A 26,128-nucleotide genomic window follows, 5' to 3' on the forward strand; every position below is an offset into this window, starting at 1 on the left:
GGATCAATCTGAAAAATCTCTATCCCTTCCACACACTACTCCTTTCCCCTGCCGAGTGAGTCACGCCTACCCCAAAAGGGAAATGGCTTAATGGTGTAATAAAATAATAATAATCTTCTCAACTTTTTCATCGTGTCCTTTAAAGTCTCTTCGATCTTTGCTGGCAGCACTATGTCATCTGCATATGCGAGTGCCCATATCCTGACTCCTCTTACCCTAACTCCTCCTACCACTCCGGCCTTCCATCCCCTCCTCTCATCCTATCTTTTATCTCCTCATATATACCTCCCTTATCCTCTCGATCAACCCTCTATCCACTTCTCTCTCTTCCATTGCCTCCCACAACCTGCCCCTATGCACCAAAGGGCACGTGGCTTTTAGATCAACAAAAAACACGTAGACTTTGGCACCCTTTTTGATTAGTTCTTTATGCACCAAGTGCTGCAAGATGTAAATATTGCCAATAGTACTCCTTCGCTCCCTAAAGCCCGTCTGCATCTCCGGCAATATTCTTTTCCCCTCAACATGTTTCCGCAGCCTATCTGCCAACACCATCGCGTATATTTTGCACGCCGTATTCATTAGCATAATTCCTCTATACATTTCCTGCCTGTCCCTATCCCCTTTCTTATACAGTGGAACGATCAACCCGTCCCTACACCCTCTTGAGATCCCTACCCCTCCATACTTTTTTTACTACCCCCTTCAGCCTCTTCCTTACCTCTTGTGTGCCAAAACAGTCACGCTTCATTCTCTACCCCGTCCAGCCCTGCTGTCTTAGATTTTTTCAACTTCCTTGTCTGTTTCTCTATCTCTTCGTCATTCACCATTCCTTTCTTCTTATTCCTAAATACCTTCTTTTGCACACATCGCTTTTTAGAAATTTTGAAAATAAACAATAAATAATTTATTAAATAATTACATGTTTTTACAAAAATTTTCTACTCCAGACAATGACAAATAATTACATTTCAATCAGAAAATACGATCATTTTTTTACATTTTTTGGGATTAAATAATTGTAGTTTGGCCCAGGTCTGACCTTATCTAGAACGAATAGACTATACTCTATAATATCTGGTCTGGCCCAGAATTGGCGCTAATCAGCTGGTCAAAAATCGGTCAATATGGTCAATAATGAGTGTAATCGTATGCAATCTTATGTAATAATAATAATAAATTATATAATTTTTTAAAATTATAATAATTAGTCAATAGTTTTTATTGATTCTTAATAATTAATTTTAATGAATAATTTTCAATTATATATATATATATAAATTAATTAATAAATGATAATATTAATAATCTTATGTATTCTTATGGAAAATTATCAAAACTTTCAACAGTAATTAAACGGAAGGACTGATTTTTTTCTATCTTTCTTTAATCCTCTCGTCGTTACGTAATGAACATAATGCAGCATATTAAAATTAAATTTCCTAATATTTTTATAATTTTTAATTTCTCTCAATCAGCTGTAATCTCTAACAATAGGAAAGTTGAGTGAGGCATAAGAGGCACTCAATCTCAATCCTGGGCTCGATCTGAGTTTTACAATGTTTAAAGTATCGTCGAAAAAATAACACTCTAGGCTAGACCACCTGCCGTTTCATATGACACGCAGACCCCAATATTCCGTTCACCATGAGTGCACTCATCGTGGCAGTTTGCTATTCCCTGGTGCATAAAATGCATCAATTTTCAATTACTTGGAATAAAACAAGAACCAGACCATTTTTCGAAAAAAGCTCTCTGTTTGATTCTGTATTTAGGCATTTATATTCTGTGGTTAAAATATGAAATCAAACAATTCAGAATTTTAGGAGAAAAGCTAGACAGAGTAATACATGGGCTAATTTTCAAGCCTGAGGAAGGTAAAAAAATAAGAATGCGGAATAATTAAAAAACAAATTAAATCCAATATCTACTGTAGTACATTAAAATTAATATCATCAAGAGTAAACATTTTTCGATACAAAAAAGTTATATTTTTAACTTCGAATCGAGCGGGTATCCACTATAGTAATTTTTAGTTAACCTGCATTCAAGAATTCAAATAATTCAAAATATGAAAAGAACTCACACAAATTTAAAGGAATTTGAAATAATTCAAGGAAATCCAAAAGAAATGAGAATAATTCAGTTACGGTTGTACACTTGAATTCAGTAATGGGTAAACCCTCGTCCCGAAATAACAAATTTTAATTGAATTGACAACAATTTTACTGATTCTTAATTACGATTTATAAGTTTCTGATTGAAAGTGGTTAGAATACATAATTATTATTAAGTAACGAAAAAAAATTAAAATACCTAATTGTAAAGTTCATTAAGATTATTAAGTGATTTAGACTTGGAACGAACTTTTGGTGCGTGTTCGGCCAATTCCCGAAAATAGCGAGAATTTTCCATCGGATTTGGACTCCATGCTCTGATGTCGGAACACGAGTCATACATTTTCAATCGCCCTTCTGACCTCTTCCTCGGCAAAACGTAATCACCGTAGTACAAAGGCAATGCATTGCTTGGTCGACCGGTACAAAATATGCGCGGTCCATGTTCAATGTACGACATTTTGATTTAATTCTCTAATATTGACGAATCTCTTCTTCCAAATCACCTTCTTCACGCACTTACTAAACTCACTTGACAGATCTGATCATTTTCTGACTACTTATACCTCGCGCTCATATTTTGAAGGTCTCTGTAATACTTCTTTAAAGTTGTGTAAAATCCATAGTAACAAAAAAAAAGACAATCTAGGAACATCGAATTCGAACGAGTTTTCCTTAACACTTGAGATGCTTTTTTAATTTCTATCCATTTATGTAAAATTCTTAAATTTAATGGGGGGGGGGGCACTAATGCTAGTGGGAAAACTTTTCACACACGAATTCCTGCATTTCAAGTGGAAATTTTGTACAGTAAAATATTTTATTACTTTGCCATTAAAAATATCTAAATTATTACACAATATTCGATTTTAAGACTACATTTCTGTAAAGAAATTATAAACTTCGAGTACAACTCTCTCCACGCTGTCCAAAATTCTAAGAGATATGTTTCATCCGGGACATTTTTCACATCACATGCTGTAACAAAATTTGTTTAAAGTATCCGATACACACAAAATCTACCAGACAAAAATAAAGTTTAAAATTTTTGTTTGTCTTTTACATTCCTGATCACACATAAACGTCTATGTGTTTAATTTACATAAATCTCGAATGCCTTCTATGTTTCGTATCTCTCTAGCTTTGACTAAAAGTGCCATAGTCCACAAAAATAATACGTTCATAATCAGTCCTTTGCTCGAACACGACATAATTTAAAATAGTGGTCACGAAACCTATGGGGTTTCGTGACTTATTATATTTTCCTGATTTGAGGCTATTTTAAATAATAATTAAATTTTTATTTCTACCCCCTTTTGATTGATATTCAATTAATTTATAATCTAAAATTTGAGTAAAATCCACCATACATCTCGATACAAACTAGAGAAGAAAAAATCAATTACGAAATAAAATTATTTATTTTTGAAAGACGACTACTAAGTTGAAGAAAATCTACAGGACGAATGGAACCGTAGATCTCTATCGGAATCCACAATACTTTTACTGTGCGATTGTTGAATCGATCGAGGTTCGATCGACGTGACCTGGGAAACAAAGTGTTGATTTCGTACGAATTAAGTACTGGATAAAAATGTTAGCGACTTAAGGATACTAATAAACCATTCTCCTTTTTTACAATAATTCTCTACTAATTTACTTTTATTAAATAAAATATTCCGTGACTGTAGAAATGTTAAAGATATTCAACGTGTAGATGTTGAACTTGCAAATTTAAAGGTTTGTAACGTTTAAAATATTAACACATCTGGAAACTTTCAGGTAGGCTGCTAAAACGCAATAAAAAATTCGCGGTCATTTTCTTATTTGTTCCCGGCCATTAAAATATGTTTTTAAATTCAAAACAGGGTAAATAAGAACTTGAAAAATTAAAAATGGTCTCAAAATGAAACAGTGTAAATGGCAAACTATAGAAGCAGAGGCCATCAACATATTTCAATTTGAAATTGTAAACATGAAAAATTGAACAGTTTCATTTAAAACTGTATATTTTGAAATTTGCAAATTGTATAAATCCAACATTTCATTTTTTTATATTCCAAAATTTGAAGGTTTACAAATTTTCATTTCTCAGATATCCTGTCCAAAAATAAATCTACGCTCTTGGGAATAGTGGTCTACCATTCGGCCATATGGTGCCGAAAAATAGAACTAAAAGGAGTAGGTACGAATTTAAACATGTATTTTAGTTTTTGCATAAAAGTGTTTTTGCGATTGTATTGTAAAGTATAAGACAATTATTGAAGACTAAAAATAAATATTCATCAACAACAAATAGTTTTAGATAGAATTTCCATCTCATACAGTGAAAAAGATATTTTTGTGAAACAGGTTTTAAAAAAAAATACAATTATTTCATTTATTCATGTGAGTTTCAATGTAATGTAAGCTTAAATAAACTTTAATTAATGTATGTTGCAAGAAATTCATCCATATTATGCCAAGAATACGAATAAGAGACGACTGGAATTTAAATATGAATTCTAACCTAACTTTTAGATCAGATATTCAAATATTAAATATTTCATGTATAAATTAATAAAAATCTACTTTCGAGTTCTTTTTTGCTTCAAAATAAGTGCATTTCAGTTTATAATATGTTGAAAATCACAATAAAGGGAACCATAATTGTTTTTTAAAATGTTTTTGTCAAAAAGTGTGATTTTTTACTATATAATATGTAAATTCCATCTCACTTAGTTTCCGACAAAAACTTGTTTTTATTATCCAATAAATACTTTTAAATTTCACAAAATAATTGCTAAAATACTTTTATGCACAAATTAACATGCATCTTTAAAATCGTGTCTATTCTTTCTAGTTCGAGTTTTTGTCACCAGGTGGCGTATCGCAGTTTAACCATTCCCAATAATTTTCAAAATTACATGATTTTTAAACTGAACCTATTTAAAATTAAATGATTTTAAATTTAGTTTGAAAATGCAATTTTTTATTAGAATTATGAACATAAAACCTTTATTATACTGGAATCCTTTTGAGTTGAATCCCCTTAGTTTAAATCGTTAAAAATTATTAATTGTAAAATTGTGATGTATACTTTTCAAAATTTAACAATTTCACTTACCAGTAAAAAAAATCACAAAATAGTAGTGGTTAAGGCTATCCTTTCTTTCTGAACACTAGATTTAAAATCGTCAATTCTTAATGAACTTCCAAATATTACTAATTTTTGTAATAATCATTTTTTCAAGTTTTGAATTAAAAATGGTTCAATTTGACAGTGTCATTTAATTATGAATATATGAATCTGAAATTATTTCAGAATTGAAAATATTTTATGAGGCTGCAATTAGAAATTCACAATTATTTAAGAATTAAAGCTTTCCATTTGATATATTACAATTTTTAACGAAGGATTAATCAATTTTTAATATTATAAATTTTGCAAACACTTCTAATTTTTTTGCTCAAGCCACCAATGTCCCTTATAAAAAAGAAGTATTATTAACTATGGGATCCCGCACGTTTTTCGCAATTTAATAATGAATTTCTAACACATATTCACGAAAAAGTTGTAGTTGCAATACTTATCAATTCTTAATTTTCATAAGAGACTGTATTTACACATTACTTAATTTGAAAATGAACGATTGTTACGAATTTAATTTCGCGAGCTTAAAAGAATTTAAACTCGAATTGACTAAAAATTACATAATTTCGCGTAATATCAAGTTAGTGATATTTGAAGTGATTAGACAGGTTTGTATAAACAAATTACAAAATTTCTCAGCCATTTCCAGATCCAGCGGACACTTTGAGAATGTAATGTTCAAAGTTTTCATTCATCATATTATCGCATGACTTTAATATTTTAACGGTAAGTTCTATTAACGTTACTGCAATCACAGCAAATAAAATACTTTAAAAAAAAGAAAGAAAGGCAGAGAGCAAAAAACTTATCCTGCCTCTGTAAATGGAATGTATAAGACGGAAAGGCAATTCGTGAAGCGTTACAAAAGATATCTTCCGATTTTAGAAGGCACTCCGGAAGCTGCATTTTATATACACACATACGAAAATTTCCGCGTCAACCGAGAATCAAACATTCTATATAATTCGAGTATTTGAAAAGTATTCTAAATTCTAAAATGAATGATTATAAATCGATTTCGCCTTGACTTCGCCTTTGAGCAGAAGAAATATCCGCAACTGCAGGCACTCCCGGATATGCTTTTAAAACTTTTCGCATTATCAATAAAATTATTATATGTATATATACACGAATACGGGGAATATTCTCGAAAGCATTCCTTAGTGTCTAGGTTCGTTAAAATACATTAGAACTTAATATCTATTGCTCGATTAGACAACAAGTAACATTTGTAAAAAGTCGGTTTAAAATTCGAAAACTTCAACGTGCTAAGTATTCATTCATTTATAATAAACAGAGACGAACACGAATAGCCGTGCTAGAAAAAATCTAAAATGGTCGCATCATGGAGGCACATACGATTTCAGTATCGTATCAGAAACGCGATTTAAGGCCCCTACATCTGTAAAATCTGTAGAAAAAGTTACTCTCCTCTCGACAATCACTGTCATTTATTTACAGATCATATATTTGTTAACGACCCTCTACTAACTTAGCAAAATCCGTCTCCTCACTTTTTCGTTATTATTTTATGTACAATTCAATATGGTTAAAAATCAATCGATAAATATCTAAGCCAGATCGGAGTTGAGTCCGACTGAGTTGAGCCGTTAAAAAGGAAGTAGAGCGACTCTTGTTCTTCTCTTAAGTACACTTGTTCCCTAATTAAGTACTTGATTTAATACTTGAGACGCTGACGTTCCATAATACTCGATTTGTTTCCCTGTTTTTAAATATCCGCGCGCTCCAAACTTATTCAATTCCTTCAAAGAAACTTGAAGCAGACTTGGAGAATAAGTTATTTACCAAATAGATATACTCGCAGCGATTCAATTTACGTACTGCGTTCTCCAAATTTCCCAGCGAGAAACGTTATTTCCATTTTTTTCATTCTGCTCCCAAAGACAACATTGTCTAACATGTATAAAAAAACTATCTCCAGGTTTTTTTTTTCTTTAAGGGATTAAATTCTTTTCACAGTACCTAAGCGAATTTGATTTTCAAAAGCCAGATTCCCATCTGATATTAAAGAGTTTTTGCTCGATCATTTGAATGAAGGAATTTGAATTAGAAAAAATTGAAGACTCGTAGGAAGCAAGTTTAGAGATGTAAAACTCCCTGATCGTGGCTAAAGTGATTGTGATGGTGGTGATGGTGGTGCAGATGATGGGAGGAAGACCCGGGCGCATCATCGTGAAGCGTCACACCTGTTAGGTCGACGATTTCGTCCGCGTCTTCGTCGCTTCCGGTCGCGGCACTCTGCGTCGATTGATGACTTCCCGACGAAACTTGACTATTGCGAGAAAATGATCCTCGTCGTGGAGCTGTTAGTGCTGCTCGCTGATTGGCTGGTTTCACTGTGATTATTAGATTTGAAGAGTTGGCGATCATCATATCTGTCACCTATGACAATTAATACATCGATAATATTAAACATTCATTTAATTATGATTGGTCGTACAGAGTTTCTCATATTACCCTAGTAAAAGAACACAGGTTTTTAACGGATCTTTACGTTTCGGCACTCGCAGAATCCGAAAATCATACAATTTTATTGGAGTCTGTCTGTATGTCTGTCCGTATATATGGTTACTTGAATGTTGTAGCCACCCTAACTTTTGAAGGATTTGTCCAATCAAGTCAGCCTTTAATAGAATTCTTAAGGTTCCCAAAATGAAAGCTAAGTTCGTTAAGCAGATATTTTCAATCAAAATTACAAAATTCAGAGCACTTTTAAAATTTGAAAAAAAAAATTAAAATTAAAATTTTGTTGTCAAAGTTTCTTATAGATGGGTAAAAGACTTTCAAATTATCCAAATAAAATTTTTAATTTCGATGAAAATTAGAAAAGTTATATATTTGAAAATTTTGCAAATGTTCAGAAAAAAATTTTTTAAAATATTTTTCTAAAATATTAGGAAATTTAATTCAAATTCATCACTATATATCAAATATATTTAGAAACTATGTCAATTAAATTTTTTAATTAGGAAAAAAATCAAAAAGTTTCAGCTTTTTCAAAATTTTATAAAAAATTCTTTTATGAGTTTTAGAAATTTTTGTCAAATTTCCTGATACGTGATCCATAAGTTTAAAACATTATTTTTAGTAGATTTTAACAAAATTTATAAATTATCTTGATGAAGTTTTTTAAGTGAACATGAATTATAGTGCCGCGAAGCGCGAGTTTCGTAATGAGAATGTAATCGTTAAAGCCGTAGGTGCTTTGAGAACCTCTTTGAAAATCAAATCCAAAAAAATTCAGTTACAATTTAAAGCTGTAATTCATCAGAAGTTTAAATCACGATTTTCGATTTAAAATTATAGTATTTACAATATTTGAAAAAATTTCGTTAAAGTGCACGCATTAAACGCACGAAAACAAGCGCGAAGCGCGAGAGCGTACACGCGCTCTAAAAGGATTTTAGTGGAAACAATGAGGTATTCTTTTACTGAACATATTTTCAAGTACAAAATTGTTTTTCTCAAAGGTTCTATGAGGTATTTAATTGGCCCTTTGGAACGAAATTAGGGATCGTCCATATATTACGTAACACTTTTTTCTTTTATTTATATCTTTGTGTCTTTCTCAACTTCACATCAATTTCATGCTCGTCTTTATTCAAACAAAAGAAAAACGCGTTACGTAATTTATGGACGATCCCTTACCCGAATTGAAATTCGAAAATCATTAATTTTAATCTATGACGTTCACTCTAAACATTATCTGACACAACAGAGCGAAACATTGCAAAATAAATCAACTTAAAAAAAAATAATTACATTTTTTACTAGAAAATATTCATTTTTTTACAAAAAATGAAATAAATAAAATTTCAGATGAAAAAATTAATTTTCAACAAAAAAGACGGATAATATACCAAAAACCTGTATTTTAAACTCAAATGATGAACAGTTAACTGGAACACTTGAATTTTGAACCTAAAAGATGAATTTTTAAACAGGAAGATTAATTTGTTACCAAAACAATAATTCAATTTTATTGCGAAATAGTTGATTTTTTAATTAGAGAAGACAAACATAATAATTTTTATCTAAAGCGATGAATCTTCAACTGAAATAGTTGAATTTTCAAACAAAAAAGTTAATTTTTACTAAAAAAGATAGATTGTCAACCAAAACTTACATTATTACATTTCAAATAAAAAAATTAATATTTAATTGAAAAGATGAATTTTCAACTACAACTATGCAATTTCCAATAGGAATAAGCTAAATTTTAAGTTAAGAGATTACTTTCAACAAACAAAAAAATGAAACTCAACAACAGAATGATTAACTTTAAAAAAATAGTTGCATTTTCAAACAAGAAAAGTGATGAGATTTTAAATAAAATTGTAAATATTTAACTGGAATAGTTAAATTTTAAATCACAAAGATGAATTTTTTACTGAAATAATGAATCATTAATTAAAATAATTTAATTTCTTGGCCAAAAAGATTCACTTTCAACCAAGAACATTAATTTCTGCCAAAACAGATGAATTTCTCAACCAAAAATGGAATAATTAAACTTTTAGTGAAAAAAAATGAATGTTGCATCAAAAAGGTGAATTTTGAAATAAAATTATTGAATATTAAACGGGAATAATAGTTACATTTTCAGTTTTAAACAATTTCAACCAAAAAACGTCCAAAGAAATGATTTTTTAATTTATAAGATGAATCGTCACCTAAAAAAAATTTGTTTAACAAAAGCGTTTAACTTTTAACCAAATAATTGTATTTCTAACTGAAATAAAGAATTTTATAATAAAAAATGGAAGGTTTTAAATGTTCAGTTAAAGGAATTAATTTTCAACCAAAGTGATCAATTTTCAACTAAAAAAAAATTATGAATCGCCAACCAGAATTTTATGCCGAAAAGATTAATTTTTAACCATAAAGTTACGCAATATGAATTTTCCAGAATGTACATACATTTTCAAACAAATAGTTTAATTTCTAAATAAATAATATTAATTTTTAACGAAATAATTGAATAATTTTTACGTAAAAAAATAAATTCATTAACAACAAAGTAGTTACATTTTTTATCAGAGATCCATTTTTAATTTAAATCATGTATCTCCAACAAACAAATTAATTTTTTAACAAAATAGTATAACGTTTAACCAAGAAGTTCCATTTGTAACTAAAAAAGATTAATTTGTCATGAATAATGTAAAAAATTATATTATAATTCAGAAAAATTTCCTCTTCGAAATACTACTTTTACTCGTAAAACTGCTTGAAGTACTTTCTTTATCAACATTTAGAATGGGGAACTTTTAAATTATGACGAATTCTGACTTGAAGAGGATTTTTTTTAGCATTTGTTTTAAATCCAAATAATTATTCTTTTAAAAAATTCCCGTTCCATCTACAAAATGTCCCGTTCCAAGTTCGTAATCTAATAAACACACTCATACGTCCTGCAACTGCAGATAAGGTACAAATCACTTTTCTAAATTGACAAAAAATATTAAAATAATGTAAATTTGAATTTTTCTGGTATCAGAAATGAATTCTCAGTCATTTAGCAGTCTTTCCCGGTTTCCCGGTCAAGTCGCCACCCTGGCTCTATCAGGTACCTTTTGGGATCTGATTTATTCAAAATGCTAAAAGTACACAATTGCTTTTCAAACAGGTTCTATTATCAAAATTGTTTACGCTTCGTCCCAACTTCCATTGCATACAGGGCTATAGACAGATAATTGGACTTTGAAGGCTTATATAGGTCAATATCTTTGTATAAAAAATTTTTTATTCACACAATTGTTTCAGAGGCACTTTCACAAAATCCAGACTTTTACAAAATAATATTACTAGAACTAGGATCATTATATTCTTTTTCATGCTGGAAAATCTTACTGCAATTTAAATATTAAATTAAATATTTAAATATTGTTTAGAGTTTTACAATTTAAACAGAAATCACAAATAATTGAATACTTAAATTGAACATTTAAATATTAAAATTATTTAAATAAAATCATTTGAATTAAACATTTTTAATTCACCAATGTACCAAATGTGTAAAACGAAAAAAAATTAAAAAATATATTCCTAAGTGAGCCTTTTCAGCGAAAAAGCTTGGATGCGATTTTTTTGACAATATCCAATCGGTTCGATTACTCAATTGGCTAATACGTGTGGTATATTTAAAGGGTCAAGTTTAGAGGTAGATTAAGTAGGGTTCGTATCCCCAGGGAGTGCAATTTGTCAAAGGGTTTGAGCGTGCCATTATGTTTGTAATTGACCGTACGTAGAATTGTAGACTTTCGAAAATTAATTAGATGCAACGATAATATATCAAACAATTTGTTTTATAATACAATCTAGTAATATCCAATTAGAAAGTTCTAAATTACCGAATACAAAACCGTACAAAAACAGTCTTCAAATCCGGTTAGGTTTCACTTAGAAACCAATAGCTAATACGGTACTACTACCGAATCAAGATCACATCAGATCTTAATAAGAACCAATTAGAAATTTTATAATCACCCAATAGAATAAACACATAGAATTCAAGAACAAAAACTGCTTTCAAAAGTAATAAGACCTGTTAGAAGCCACATTCTGATAGGCATTTTGACTTGTCGAATTTTGAATTTAACTTGTCGAAAAATCTAGAAAAGTGAATAACAAAATTAACAAGTTATTCTACTAAGCAGTATAGAATTTCCCTTTAAAAATGAGCTCGAGAAACTTTTTCGAGAAAAGTATAGTTCTTCAGGGGGTCCAAAATCACCCAAATAGGTGGTAAGAAATTTATCGATGGCCCCTTAGACAATCTTCAAATAAAAACCCGAGGGAGCAGTCTCCATTTTTTGAAAAAAATAAAATAAGTAGCGGACTTTTTTCAAAAAATAAAGGACGCCCTCTGTAAAAATAAAAGACTTTTGGAGAATCACTAAATGGTTTTTTTAAGAAGAAAAAGTATTATACAATCGTATCGTGTGTCAAACAGTGAAATTTTGAAATTCATATGTGACAAGCAGTCAGATGATTATTCTTGAAGGTAAAAAAACCCTATTCATACAAAAATAAAGTATAACTACATTTCGAAAAGCGCAGCCTATAAATTATCTGATCCTGAGAAACTAAGAACCTAAATTGTAAAGTTTTATTTCTACCATCTTCTCGATTCAGAGATTTCATATGCATGTATCTAAAATTTCTAGAATTTATTTTCAATCTACCGTTTCTGATAGCTTTAAGTAGGTACATAAATAATAGGTATTCTTGGTTTATAATAAGCATAGTTTTTTTTAATGTTTGAAAAAAGCTGAAATTGTAATTTAAAAAAATTAATTTCTTTACTTATAGACATTTTTACATACAAATATTTATATATTTAAAACAATTAAGTTCATGGTTACAATTTGAGATAACATTGATTTTGACGTTTATAATATTCAATTGTATCCAGTAAAATGAACGTAATAAAGTAACGTTTAAAATGTAAGAAAAAAATGTACACACCTGATCAAGAGTTTTTCCTGCGACCTCGATTCCGTTGACCTCCAAGACTTCATCGTTTACCGCCAAAAGTCCAGTGCTTTCCGCTAAACCACCCGGAACCAATCTACTGATAAAGACACCAGGAACTTTTTCAATTCCACTTCCTGCCGATGGAGGCAATACTCTAAAACTCTCCCCATCTTTAATGTAAAATCCCAGAGGTTTATCGGAACCGTGCTTCAATAATCGGACCCGACGACACGTTTCGGGTAAAATATCCACGTCTATTATTGCAGAAACCTGTTGAAAATATTGAAAAATTAATTGTCGTTTCTTTTATCAACATATAGATTAGTTCCTTTAAATTGTATTTGATAATACCGTTTAATTTATTGATATATTTCCAATCAAATCAGTTTTAACATTTATACCTGTCGGAAATCGTGTGGATTTGATATGACCGGAGTTTTTGCTTTTGCGGGCGTTCCTCCCAAAATGCTGGATATCAGATTCTTCGGTTTCATCGTTCCGTATCCATTTGAGTCTTCAGTATCATCTGTGATGGAAAGCAATTTTTTTATTTTGTAAGTTTAATGGTGTAACATCGAACTTTAGTCTCAATAATTTAGATGCAAAAAATGTAAACAAAGAAAAAATAATCCAAAATAGGTAGTTTAAACAATTTTTAAATAAAGAAGTTTTAGAGGAAAGAAAATCAGACCAATATTAGAAGAATAAAAGAATCATATTAAACAGATAAATACAGATATATTGAATTCCTTTGAAATTTCAAAATAAAATTTGGACATATCTCACTGGAATTTTGTTAAATATTTTTTTAGATTTTCTATTTTTATAAGTCTTCTTCTATTTTCTAATTTTTTAGGTTTCACAGTGTTCTAATTGGAATGACTTTCAACTCTAAACAAATCTGATTTAAAAATCGAATTCTCGAAATATTAATTATATCTTAAAAATGAATTTAATTTTAATGATTTCCAAATTGTCATAAGTTTTCAGTATTCATTTTCTTTAGATTAGAAAGCTTGATCAATTTAAATAAAAATCGTTCTAAAATACTTTAAATTTCTTCCAACTGAAAACTTTCACCTTTTTTTAAAGGAATTTGTCTAATTTGTCTAATTTGTCTAATAATCTTTTTTCAGTGAAAAATCATTTAATAGTCTTTTTTTCATTCAGCTTTTCAGATTCAGTCTGTACAATATTTGAAAACCGAGGAATACTAAAAAATTTCTGGAATTTCTTCACCATAAATATCTTTTTATTTGAAATAAAATGAAAACAATTGAAAATGAAAAACGTTTTAAATTTAAAACATTCAAATTTTAAAGTAAATTCAAAAGACATTTGATGACGAATAAAATCGAAATTGAAACTAGAGCCCCCTCATAACAAAAATTCTCGAAAACCAGGTTTGCTCCATAATTACTAAAAACTGATTACCTAAAATCTTTGGATTGATTGGAGAAAAATTAGTCTATTGTTCTCTTCGGGGAAATTAATTTTTAGACTATTTAAAAGAGCTGCAGTTAATGTTATTCATAAAGTTTGCGTGATTTCTTCTTTCTAAAGCAATTCTTATGAATAAATAATATAGTTAAACATGCAAAAATTGAAGGTAGAAATAATTAATCAAATTAATAAATATAACTTTCGTAAAGGAATTAGATTTCTAAGTAAAAGTTCCTACAATAATCAAATCTCAGTTTTATTTAGATATTCATAATGATAGAAGTTGGGTAATTCAGTAATGACTTTAAAAAAAATTAAATTAAATTTTTATCACTTTATGTTCTTTTATTGGAAAACAGTTTGGTGATACAAGTGCGAAAAAGGCTACATTTTACGAAGTATGAGAGTTGCAGGCCTCAGGCTTACTTTAGAGGTCAAACATAGGGTAAGTAGTCTAAATTATTGTAAAATAGCGTTAAAATAGTGTCATATAATTTTTCAAATATTAAAAATGAACATCAATGTTTATTTTAAATGATTGATTTTAGTCTATAAATGATCAATATCCATATATATTTATCGCAATTTTCTTGAAAGTCTTCCCCCTTTTTCTCATTTGTTAATTTAAATGCGTACTGAAGTAATAGAACCCAATCAGAAAATCCAACTATTTTTGGTTGAAAGTTCATTCTTCTTGGTTAAAGAGTTTTAAAATTCAAGAACTTTTTTTTAAAAAGTCATACTTTTTGGCCATGTTTACTCAATGGAATCAGAGTGAAAACCATTCGATATATGCTATTTTCTGCCACATTCTCAACCAAAAAATTTTTAATGCACGGGGGGGGATTTTTCTTTGAAAATTACCGCTACTGCAATTTTCAACCTGCAAAGCTGAAATTTCCATCAAGTATATAATAAGACCTGTAGTATTTGTTGTAAAACTTGCAAGGTAATGCATTATTTTTTTGTTGTTGAGTATGGTGACTGATTATGGGAGAAGGACTGGGCGCGGTCTGTGGTGGTGAAGTGAGGCACGCCGTCGTCGCGTACGTATGCTTATTATACAATATTTGAAGAATTTATTACATTTTGTTTCCTCGGAAGTAATTTTTCAGATGTTAATCTTAAATAGAGTAAGATGTGTGTGTGTGAATCAAACCGAAGGGCCTATAACAAAGCCACCGAACGCGGCCTCGGGTTGCGGATAGAGGGTCCCTGTACTAAGGGTTTCTGCTGAATATGGTTACAAAAATAAATAGACCGTCGCGGACAATTGTCCAGGGGTGATCCCGAAAGAATTAACCCCCAAGCGGAGGTTTGAAAACCGTGCAGAAAACTGAGCACCTAGGTGAGGTACGCAGCCTTATCCTTGCATGCGGGGCTCTACAAGGGTGGACGAACCCCTTTCCCTAGCTTCTCATGGGAACAACAATGACAACACCAAACATAGTTGTAGTAAGTGCGGTTCAAAACAACAGAACGCCCAGGGCTCCCGACAGTGGGTCCGCCAACAATGCCGACCAATCTAAAGCTGGGGGAGCCAATGAAATTGGATTCAATGCGATGGATCGGAGGGATCTCGCGACCTTTGGGTGGACGGAGCGACTGAATCATGACTTGCTAAAGTGCTACGATGCGAGTGTGGCCCCTGAACGAGGTTACACGACACGCCTGCATGCTCTGTGGTGCGAGAAACACCCGGAGCTATCGCACTTTTCGATGCAACGTCTGCGAAACCATGCTAAACTACTCCGAAAAAGGGGATATATAAGCGGAACGCCTACTCTACCACAGCTAGAACACGCCGGAAACGGAGAAAGAGAGGCGACACTAAAACCAACCGTGGGCTGGCATCCAATAGAGAAAGAGCGATGCTTTATGACCCGGAGAAACATCAACACTAAGGTTTCTTTCAAGCCCAAAAGATCTGGCTGAAATGGATGACGAGCTTCGTGGACCGGGACCAGATCGTATCAAAAACTTCTGGTGGAAGAGGTTTCCTTCAACCCATCAGCATTTAGCCTGTATTTTCACCTCATATTTAAAGTCGGAAGAGCCGATTCCGGAGTGGTTGGCGGAAGGGCGCAAATAGTTAGGTGCATAGAGAGATTGATGCCGCTTTGGAAAACCAGATTTACTATCTCATCTGGAAAAAATCGTGTGACAACTAACAAGGTCACCTTTCAGAGAGGTGACTTTCAGGGCGACACCATGAGCCCACTCCTCTTTTGCCTTACATTATTGCCAATATCTCTAGCACTTCGCCATTCCGACGGGTACTTGTGCGGCAAACCTGCAGATCGAAAGTACAAGGTCACTCATGTATTTTACATGGACGATCTTAAGATCTATGCTAAAAACAGAGAGCAACTGCATCTAGCTCTGGGGATTGTCGAACGATATACTAAGGAAATTGGAATGGAATTTGAGTTAGAAAAATGCGTCAAGGTTTATTTGAAGCGAGGAAAACTTAATGGCATCCCTGAAGATACTGAGCTCGTTGATAGAAGCGCTATACGACACCTTTGCGCTGCAGAGACTTATACATACCTGGGCGTGCCACAGAGCCGCATTCAGGATGTGACATCTATAAATTATACTCTCCGAAGCAGATGCAAACGTCTCATCCGGCAGATTTGGTCTTCCGAACTGTCGGCGAGGTACAAAGTATCTGCAACGAACATGCTTGCCGTCCCGGTAGTACTCTATTCATTTGGAGAAGTTCCATGGACGAAGAACGAGCTCAGATCCCTTGATATCGGGACAAGAAAGGTTATGCACATGAACAAAAGCATGCATCTCAAGTCTTCCGTTCCGCGACTGTACATCTCACGCCGTCAAGGTGGTCGCGGAATATTGAGTCTTGAATGTTTTCACAACAGGATTATTCTGGGTACAGCACATAGAGTTGCAAATGGAAGAGACCATCTTCTTAAAATAGTCAGGAATAACGAAGTTGTTTTTCTGGCAGAGGCGTAAAAGGTTAGAAGGATTTGGTGTGCTCGGCGATTTTCTTCTTTCGAAAAAAATGGAGCAAAGAATTTGCATTAAATTTTGTGTGAAAAATGGAATCCAGTGCTCTAAAACTCTTGAAATGTTGACAGTTACATACGGTGAGTCTACTCTGAGTAAGAAAAATGTGTATAAGTGGTACAAGCTGTTCCAAGAAGGCCGAAAGGATGTCGAAGACGAACCTCGCCCTGGACGTCCCAGCACATCAACACCAGATGAAAACGTTCAAGCAGTGGAAGAAATGTTGTTGAAAAATCGCCGAACTACCATCAGAGAAGTTGCTGAAGATCTTGGCATATCGGTTGGCTGATGCCATGCTATCCTTTCCGACGTTTTGGACATGAGACGTGTCAGCGAAATTTGTTCCAAAACTGCTTAATTTTGATCAAAAGATCCATAGCATGACCAGCGCTCAGGAGATGTTGAATGAAGTCAATAATGATCCTGATTTTCTCAAAAGGGTTATAACTGGGGATGAATCGTGGGTATATGGTTGTGACGTCGAAACTAAAGCCCAATCGTCTCAGTGGAAGCATCCTGAGTCTCCAAGACCGAAAAAAGCACGACAAGTTCGTTCAAATGTGAAGGTTTTGCTCACTGTCTTCTTTGATTACCGTGGCGTAGTAAGGAGTATTACCTTCAAGTTATGCGCCGTTTGCGAGAGGCGATACGCAAAAAACGTCCGGAACTTTGGAAAAACAATTCGTGGCTTTTGCATCACGATAACGCACCTGCTCATTCATCGTTGCTTGTGAAAGATTTTCTGACCAAAAACAGCAACACAGTCATGCCTCAGCCTCCATATTCACCGGATTTGGCCCCCAATTACTTTTTTCTTTTCCCAAAACTGAAGAGACCCATGATAGGACATCGATTTTCAACGATTGAGGAGATAAAAACTGCATCGCTGAAAGAACTCAAGGCTATACCACAAAATGATTATCAGAAGTGCTGCGATGATTGGAAAAAGCGTTAGCACAAGTGTATTATATCTGAGGGGGATTACTTTGAACGGGACAACATAAATATTGAGGAATAAATGAATATTTTTTGTGGAAACCATAAAGTCACCTTATTTTTTGAACACACCTCGTACAACCATTTCAGTCAAGTTTTTCAAATCCACGTTCTCTTTATTTTTCCTCTCATTTTTGAAACGGGCCTCTAACAATTTGATTTGATGCCGCAAAGTTTCCATACCGGAATCCGTTTCAGGTTCGCTTGTACCTATCGCGGTTATCGGTACCTCCCCTTTCTTTTGGATATTAGCTCTGTTCGGATTTTTTGCTTGGTCTGTAAACCTATTCAAGAAGAAAAGAATCTTCAGGCAGCATAGGTAGGAATCTTCATCACCTCTGGCGGCTGATCGTTCGTAATCTTGGGCAAGGGCTGCTAATTCATTATAAGACCTAAAATCTCTGCGCCTAATCGCACATCTTATTTGGCAGCGCATATTACTATAAGCCCTATCTAGTTGTTCTTCTAGTGGGACTGGGCTTCGGTAAAGTTTATACAGACCCATCATATATGTTACGTAATCCACACTGGATTCTTCTGTACCCTGTCTACGAGCAATTATCTGTTCCTCTAGTCGCTTTTGATAATTAATATCCCCAAACCTATCGCAAAAATCGAATTTAAAATCTTGTCAATTTCTCCATATGTACCGATTATGCCTAAACCATACCAAGGCTATGCCATCTAAAAGAAAAGGCATCAGTGTGAGAACCTCTTCTTCACTTAAAGAATCTACTGCCCTCCCATCCTCTACTCTATCCAAAAATGTGATCACACTAGTATCGCCACGTCCTGTGAACTGAATATTCCACTGCTTTGCGATTTGTGACAGACTTTTACTACCCCTTCTATTAGGACTACTGTTCAATCGCAAAGCAGTAGGCTGCTCAGTATATGGGCCACATATTGGGTCAAGATAAAAGGGATGGTAGTGGGGTTGGCCGTAGAAACTGCTTTGTGGGACCTCCCTAGGAACGTCACCTTGATAGGTACCATACCTGTTGGGTTCATTTGGTTGAAGACCAAAATCTCTTCTATTTTCTCGATATTGAGAATAGAGATTGTTTAATCCTGCATAGGTTTCATTCCGCATACCGTAACCACTCCAGTGATTCGCTTGTCCCGATGTTAAATTATTTGCAAAAATTTCATTCAAAAACAAATTGATGCATGAATTTGTTGCTGAGATATTAAAAGTATTTGCAATTTGAACAAGTGAATTCGATTCCAGCGTAAGCGTCTGGCATGCAAAAACGGCTTTCCCCAATCCGCCTCCACTGACTGCGTCGATCCCTTTCTGTGGACTCTTCCGTGAATTAGATACGATTTTAAACAATAAATTTAGAATGCATTTCTTCGCGAATTTCATAACAAACACACCCCAAGTCCCATATAATAACAGTTTCAGGGATTGTCTTGCACTGGCCTTGTCACTATTTCGGTACCCTCGAAACGTAAACAGTCCGGGTCGCTTGAACCGTTTTCACTTGGAATGCATAATATTGCGCAATATACTCGCCACGGTACTCGCACACTGTGGCTCTTTCGAGGCGCGTCGCAACCGTCTCTCACCCTGTCCCTTGAGAAACTGTGTGGGCCAGCAGTTCTAGCAATTAGAAAACCAAACTGGCTTCTATGGGGCCTGGATTGTAGCAAAACTATTTTTCTATATTTGGTACGAAATGAACTTTATAAAATGAACATTTATTTCATTTATTATAAGAAGAAAATTTAACATATTTTGTAAGCCACTTTTATGCAATTTAAGTAATTATGCCAAGTAGACAAATGAACAAATCTTAATGTATAAAATGTCATTTTGTAGCTATTTGTAAGACTTATATGTTTTAACGAAACTTTTCCTGACAGACATACAGGTTAGTCGCAATAAACAAAAAACCAGTTTTTGCTTTTTTTGACGATTGTTTACACATACAGTGCTTTATAAATCTTGGTTTCAAACATATAGGCTTTGTTCTAAATGCTAACACTACGAAAATCTTAATGCAAATTTCAGGTAGCATTTTCTATCTTAAATTTTATAGGACGCCTCAACTATACAAAAAAGCCCATCTCTTGGCTTGAAAATTATTCATTTTGGGCGGCCAACAATTGTGAGAAAATAGTGTTTTTAGTGTAATTTTGTTCGAAATAATAGTAAAGCAATGCCATCGTTAAAAAAAAGAGTAAAATAGTGCCAATAATGTGGTGAGTCTAAGGTCTGCAGTTGACAACACGAGCCGATATTTAAGTTTATGAATTTTAATGTTAAAAGCATTCAAATGAAAGCGTTGTTACATCTTGAGGGCTAGGCATAAGGATGTGCAACAAAGTCTAAGAAATTTCAAAATTTGAATTTTCAACTTTAAAAACTTTCCTTTTTCAATTAGATGAGCATAATCATATTAATTTCCGGCTAAGATAAAAAGGAAACCTTAAAATTAATAATAAAAATATAAAAGTATAAATCAGTAACATAAATATCTAACTATTCAATCAAAATAAAAAGAAGCGACTTGACACAATGATTGAAATACATGGGACATTCAAGAGTCTATAATAGTCTCCTAATGTAATCCGTTCAGATAACTCAAACGCATAGTGAATTTTCAAGTAGTAGTCCGTCTCCGTCGCTGCATACGTAACTATGGAGGCCTTGTGCAACGCATCGACGTGATTCACGAAGATTATTGAGAGAAAAAAAGGTAGGTAGAAAAAATGGAAGGAGAAAACTGAATGAGAAAGACGGAACTTGTCCCGTGGAGGGCAAACAATGAGTTAGAAAATATCCGTATGTAGTGCGGAGTGAGTCCACGAGTACATTCCACAGTCGTTAGTAAGAGATCTAACCGCCGATGAAACTGCACGTGTCTCCTTTCTTTTCCCCAATTGTGGAGTCGTACCGTTAGTTATACTTTAGCGCTCTTTCACATATGCTGATTCCAAGTCTCTCGGTTATTAAGACGAGCTTTAAGTATTCAATTTGTTAAAGTTGGCACTGACAGTTTCTACGCTTTTTTGCTCTAATGTTTAAATTACTTCCTGGTTTTAAAACTGACGTTTTTATTCTGTTCCAAGGATTTTATTGTTACAAAGACCGGGAATTTGTGAGTAAATCGAGCGTTAATGAAGTTCTAAAGTTAAGAACTCAAAAGAAGAAACAAAATTAATTAATATAATTTTTCTAAAGAATTGCATATGAAAAAGCAGAAAAGTATTTAGATTGTTGAAATTTTTATTTTAAATATTTAGTCATAACCAATGTGTACACTTCATCATAATAGTGAAGATTATCTCAAACATAAAAACTAGATTTTCTCGCAAATTAATTACGAAGAATAAAAAGATGTGTTTAACAATAATGTGAAATTTAAGTAAGAAAATAGCTACCTTAAACTAAGGAGTTTTTTTTAGAACAGTAAAACTTGTTTGAGTGTTTAAATATAGCAATATTATGAGTCAAAAATAAATTCATATAAATAACTTGAAAAAAAAAAACAGTTAAACAAACACCGCAGGATCCCACTAGGAGCAACTGCCATTCAAAAATGACACCAGCTCCCAACCTGCCGGAAAAAAGGAAAGAATCGGAAAGGCCGCTTCGGAATGATTCAGAAAGGTTTCAGAGAGAATTCAGAAAGTGTTCGGAAAGAGAATCGGAAAGGGCTATTTGAACTGTGCTTCCGTTTCTTTCCGAACGTCGAGCTGTCCCACGAATCTTTCTGATTCTTTCTGATTCTTTCCGAATGTCCCTTTCTCCCACTTCTTTCCGATTACTTTCCGCAAAATTACTTCGCAAAAGTTCGGAAAGGCATCGGGAAGCTTCGGAAAGAGAAAGCGTTCTAAAAGAAAGGAAGCAAAGTTCACATAGGAATCGGAAAGGATCGGAAAGGTACTTTCTTTCCTATTCTTCCACTAGGGCAGCAGAAACCCGGAAAATCACTCCTATTGGGAATGGTTAAGCTACGATAGGCCACCTAGTGGAAAAAAATCCGAAGTAGAAAGAAGAAAGATTTTAACGATGCATTTTAATTTTTATATAAAAGTGTTTTAACGATTTTTTTGGAGTTTAAAGTATTTATTAAATACTAAAAATAATTCTTAATCGAAAACAAATGATTTTAGATGGGATTTATATATTTTACAGTGAAAAATCACATTTTTCGACAGAAATAAAACATATTTATCGAATTATGTATATAGAGTACCACTATATTGCTGAACACTTCTACTATTTGATTAAAATATATAATTAAAAGCTTGTCACAAGGACAACCGCAGGATTTCGCCAGGAGCGGGTGCCAATCTAAAAAATTGCACCCGCTCCCAGCGAAATCGCGGTAAAATTGCAGCCACAGCCACGTCTAACGACCGTGAGATGGGTGGTTACAGTCTGTAACGGAATCAATACGACGATCCAGCAAAAGTTTCGTGCACCCTCAGAAAACGGAGCGACCCAAGGACTAGTGCCTTCTGCATTTTTCTCGCAAGTGTTTTGGCATATTGCTGACACGCAGGGATGATTGCCAGGCTATTAACGAGTTAAAGCTTGGCACCTCCAAGAGCGCCGATGATAAGTACGATTAGTTTAACATAATATTCCGGGTACAATCGTTGCAACGCCCTTACAAGGTCTCTATACCTTTCTTTCTTTCCATTCTCCGTGGCTATGATATTTTTGTCAGTTGGTGCCGATAATTAGATAACAAACATGGTTCGCTTCTCGAAGTCAAGAAGAACCATGTCAGGCCTAGAGTGTACAACAGAAACAATTGTCGAGATTATAAATTTCCAGTATATGCAGCACTTCTCATTCTGGACAATTGATTTGATTTCCGGAGCATTTAGAGGAGCGATATTAAGGTTGATGCCGTAAGAGTGACAGAGATGGTAATAAAGCACTCTTAGTGCCGCATTGTGCCTCTGGATGTAGGTTGTTCCCAGGTATGTTAACCTGGCACAACCATATGAAGGTATAGAGATGTAACCTATTTCATAATCTAGGGCTCATTTAGGGCTAATTTGGGCCCGTGGTCCTAAATTTTGGGCTATTTATTTTTTTTAATAGTGTTTGCGCTAGCTTAACGTTAAGCTGGTCGAACATTGCTGTAAAAGGTGCTAAAAAAGATTTCTCGGAAAATTCACCTTATACCATAATTTAGGGCTCATTTAGGGCTCTGGGAATATGATAATTATAGATTTAAAAAGATTGTTTAAACAATTCTAGTAAAAATTAAGTAAACAATTTTCTTCCTTTACCCTATGTTAAGGCTCACTTGGGGCTCCATAAATATGGTATTTGAATTTTACAATAAATTGTTTAAACAATTATTTTTTAAACGAATTTACAACAAAAAATATTTTCATTTCTCCTGCATAATTTCAGGCTCATTTGAGGCTCCTGAAAAATCATCGACCGAAGGTCGCGCGATATTTCCTTTGCCCTTTTTTTGGTTATATATGGTGTTGTGTCACCTTAACCTTATCAAAAATACATGAAGAAAACAATGAAACCCATTTTTTCTCCTTGCCTAATTTAGTGCTCATTGAGGACTAATTTGGTCCCGTAGTCCCAAATTTTGGGCTCTCGAATTTTTTATAAAAAATAGTGTTTGCAATAGCTTAACAAGAAGTTGGTTCAAGATTGCTTTAAAACGTTATAAAAATGATTTTACTAAAAATTCACCTAATAGAATAGTTTAGGGCTCATTAAGGGCTCTGGGAATATAATAATTAAAAATTTAAAATAAAATGTTTAAGCAATTTTTGTTTAAACAAACTTGCCAAAACAAAATATTTTCTTTTCTTTTCTCTTGCATAATTTCAAGCTCATTTAAGGCTCTTGAAAAATCATCGACCGAAGGTCGCGTGATATTTCCTTTGCTCTTTTTTTTTTAGTTATATATGGTTTTGTGCCACCTTAACGTTATCAAAAATACATGAAGAAAATAATAAAACCCATTTTTTCTCCTTGAATAATTTAGTGCTCATTGAGGACTAATTTGGGCCCATAGTCCCAAATTTTGGGTCGTATTTTTTGTAAAAAATAGTGTTTGCAATAGCTTAACAATAAGTTGGTTCAAGATTGCTTTAAAACGTTATAAAAATGATTTTACTAAAAATTCACCTTATAGAATAGTTTAGGGCTCATTAATGGCTCTGGGAATATAATAATTAAAAATTTTTTAAAAATGTTTAAACAAATTTGCCAAAACAAAATATTTTATTTTCTCTTGCATAATTTCAGGCTCATTTAAGGATACTGAAAAATCATCGACCGAAGGTCGCGTGATATTTCCTTTGCTCTTTTTGTTGGTTATACATGGTGTTGTGCCACCTTAACGTTATAAAAAATACACGAAGAAAACAATTAAACCCATTTTTACTTCTCGCATCATCTAGGACTAATTTGGGTCCATAGTCCTTAATTTTGGGCTGTCGTATTTTTTGTAAAGAATAGTGTTTGCAATAGCTTAACAATAAGTTGGTTCAAGATTGCTTTAAAACGTTATAAAAATGATTTTACTAAAAATTCACCTTATAGAATAGTTTAGGGCTCATTAATGGCCCTGGGAATATAATAATTAAAAATTTTTTTAAAATGTTTAAACAAATTTGCCAAAACAAAATATTTTATTTTCTCTTGCATAATTTCAGGCTCATTTAAGGCTACTGAAAAATCATCGACCGAAGGTCGCGTGATATTTCCTTTGTCCTTTTTGTTGGTTATACATGATGTTGTGCCACCTTAACGTTATAAAAAATACACGAAGAAAACAATTAAACCCATTTTTACTTCTCGCATCATTTAGGACTAATTTGGGTCCATAGTCCTAAATTTTGGGCTGTCGTATTTTTTGTAAAGAATAGTGTTTGCAAATAGCTTAACAATAAGTTGGTTCAGGATTGCTGTAAAACGTTATAAAAATGATTTTACTAAAAATTCACCTCATAGAATAGTTTAGGGCTCATTAAGGGCTCTGGGAATATAATAATTAAAAATTTGAAAAAAAGGTTTAAACAATTTTTGTTTGAACAAATTTTTTTATTTTTCATTATCATATTCCCAGAGCCCTTAACGAGCCCTAAACTATTCTATAAGGTGAATTTTTAGGAAAATCATTTTTATAACGTTTTACAGCAATCTTGAACCAACTTATTGTAAAGCTATTGCAAACACTATTTTTTACAAAAAATACGAGAGCCCAAAATTTAGGGTTACGGGCCCAAATTAGTCCTCAGTGAGCCCTAAATTATGCGAGGAATACAAATGGGTTTAATTATCTTCTTCATGTACTTTTTATAACGTTAAGGTGGCACAACACCATATATAACCAAAAAAAGAGCAAGGGAAATATTACGCAACCTTCGGTCGATGATTTTTCAGTAGCCTTAAATGAGCCTTAACATAGGGTAAAGGAAGAAAATTGTTTACTTCATTCTTACTAGAATTGTTAAAACAAAAATTGTTTAAACAATTTTTTTAAATAATGAAATAATTAAATACGAAATAGGTTAAATAAAATAAAAAATAGGTTAATTAAAATACTAAATTATGAAATAGGTTACATCTCTATACCTTCATAGTGATGTGCCAGCTTAACATACCTGTTGTTCCCGCATGAGTTGGATAACTAAATAGTATGTGAGCTAAATGCTCGGAGTGTGCATGGCACGCCCAGCAGCTATCATCGGGAATGTCTTGGCTCAAAATGTGGTGAAGGTACGTTAAGGTGGAAATGACACCGTCTTGGCATGCCAAAATGAAAACCTCCGTACCAGACTTCAATCTCCGGGCGATTTGAGGAAAGCAAACGTTAGCTCACAAGACATTGACTGATCCTTCACATTTCTGTGGAAGATACCGTGCATCCTCTTATCAAGGAGCTGTTCACGAAAGTTTTTC

General features: G+C 33.1%; 2 protein-coding genes across 7 annotated transcripts in view; both read right to left on the bottom strand.

Moving 5' to 3' along the window:
- The window catches only part of LOC117168269 (spindle pole body component 110-like), a 157,032-nt gene extending 152,547 nt beyond the window's left edge, over nucleotides 1-4,485 (bottom strand). For all 6 annotated transcript variants that reach the window (XM_033353789.1, XM_033353783.1, XM_033353797.1 and 3 more), the window contains exon 1: nucleotides 2,368-4,485. In XM_033353789.1, the coding sequence (XP_033209680.1) occupies nucleotides 2,368-2,577 (210 nt within the window). In that variant the 5' untranslated portion in view covers nucleotides 2,578-4,485. The remainder of the gene's footprint in view (nucleotides 1-2,367) is intronic.
- Nucleotides 4,486-6,700: 2,215 nt separating this feature from the next.
- LOC117169787 (partitioning defective 6 homolog gamma) overlaps nucleotides 6,701-26,128 on the bottom strand; it is a 30,447-nt gene continuing 11,019 nt past the window's right edge. The window contains exons 3-5 of the mRNA XM_033356297.1: nucleotides 13,152-13,276; nucleotides 12,742-13,020; nucleotides 6,701-7,653 (exon numbers count right to left, since the gene is read on the bottom strand). Of these exons, the coding sequence (XP_033212188.1) occupies nucleotides 7,351-7,653; nucleotides 12,742-13,020; nucleotides 13,152-13,276 (707 nt within the window). The 3' untranslated portion in view covers nucleotides 6,701-7,350. The remainder of the gene's footprint in view (nucleotides 7,654-12,741; nucleotides 13,021-13,151; nucleotides 13,277-26,128) is intronic.

The sequence above is a fragment of the Belonocnema kinseyi genome, chromosome 1, assembly GCF_010883055.1.
Source record: "Belonocnema kinseyi isolate 2016_QV_RU_SX_M_011 chromosome 1, B_treatae_v1, whole genome shotgun sequence".
Lineage (NCBI taxonomy): Eukaryota > Metazoa > Arthropoda > Insecta > Hymenoptera > Cynipidae > Belonocnema > Belonocnema kinseyi.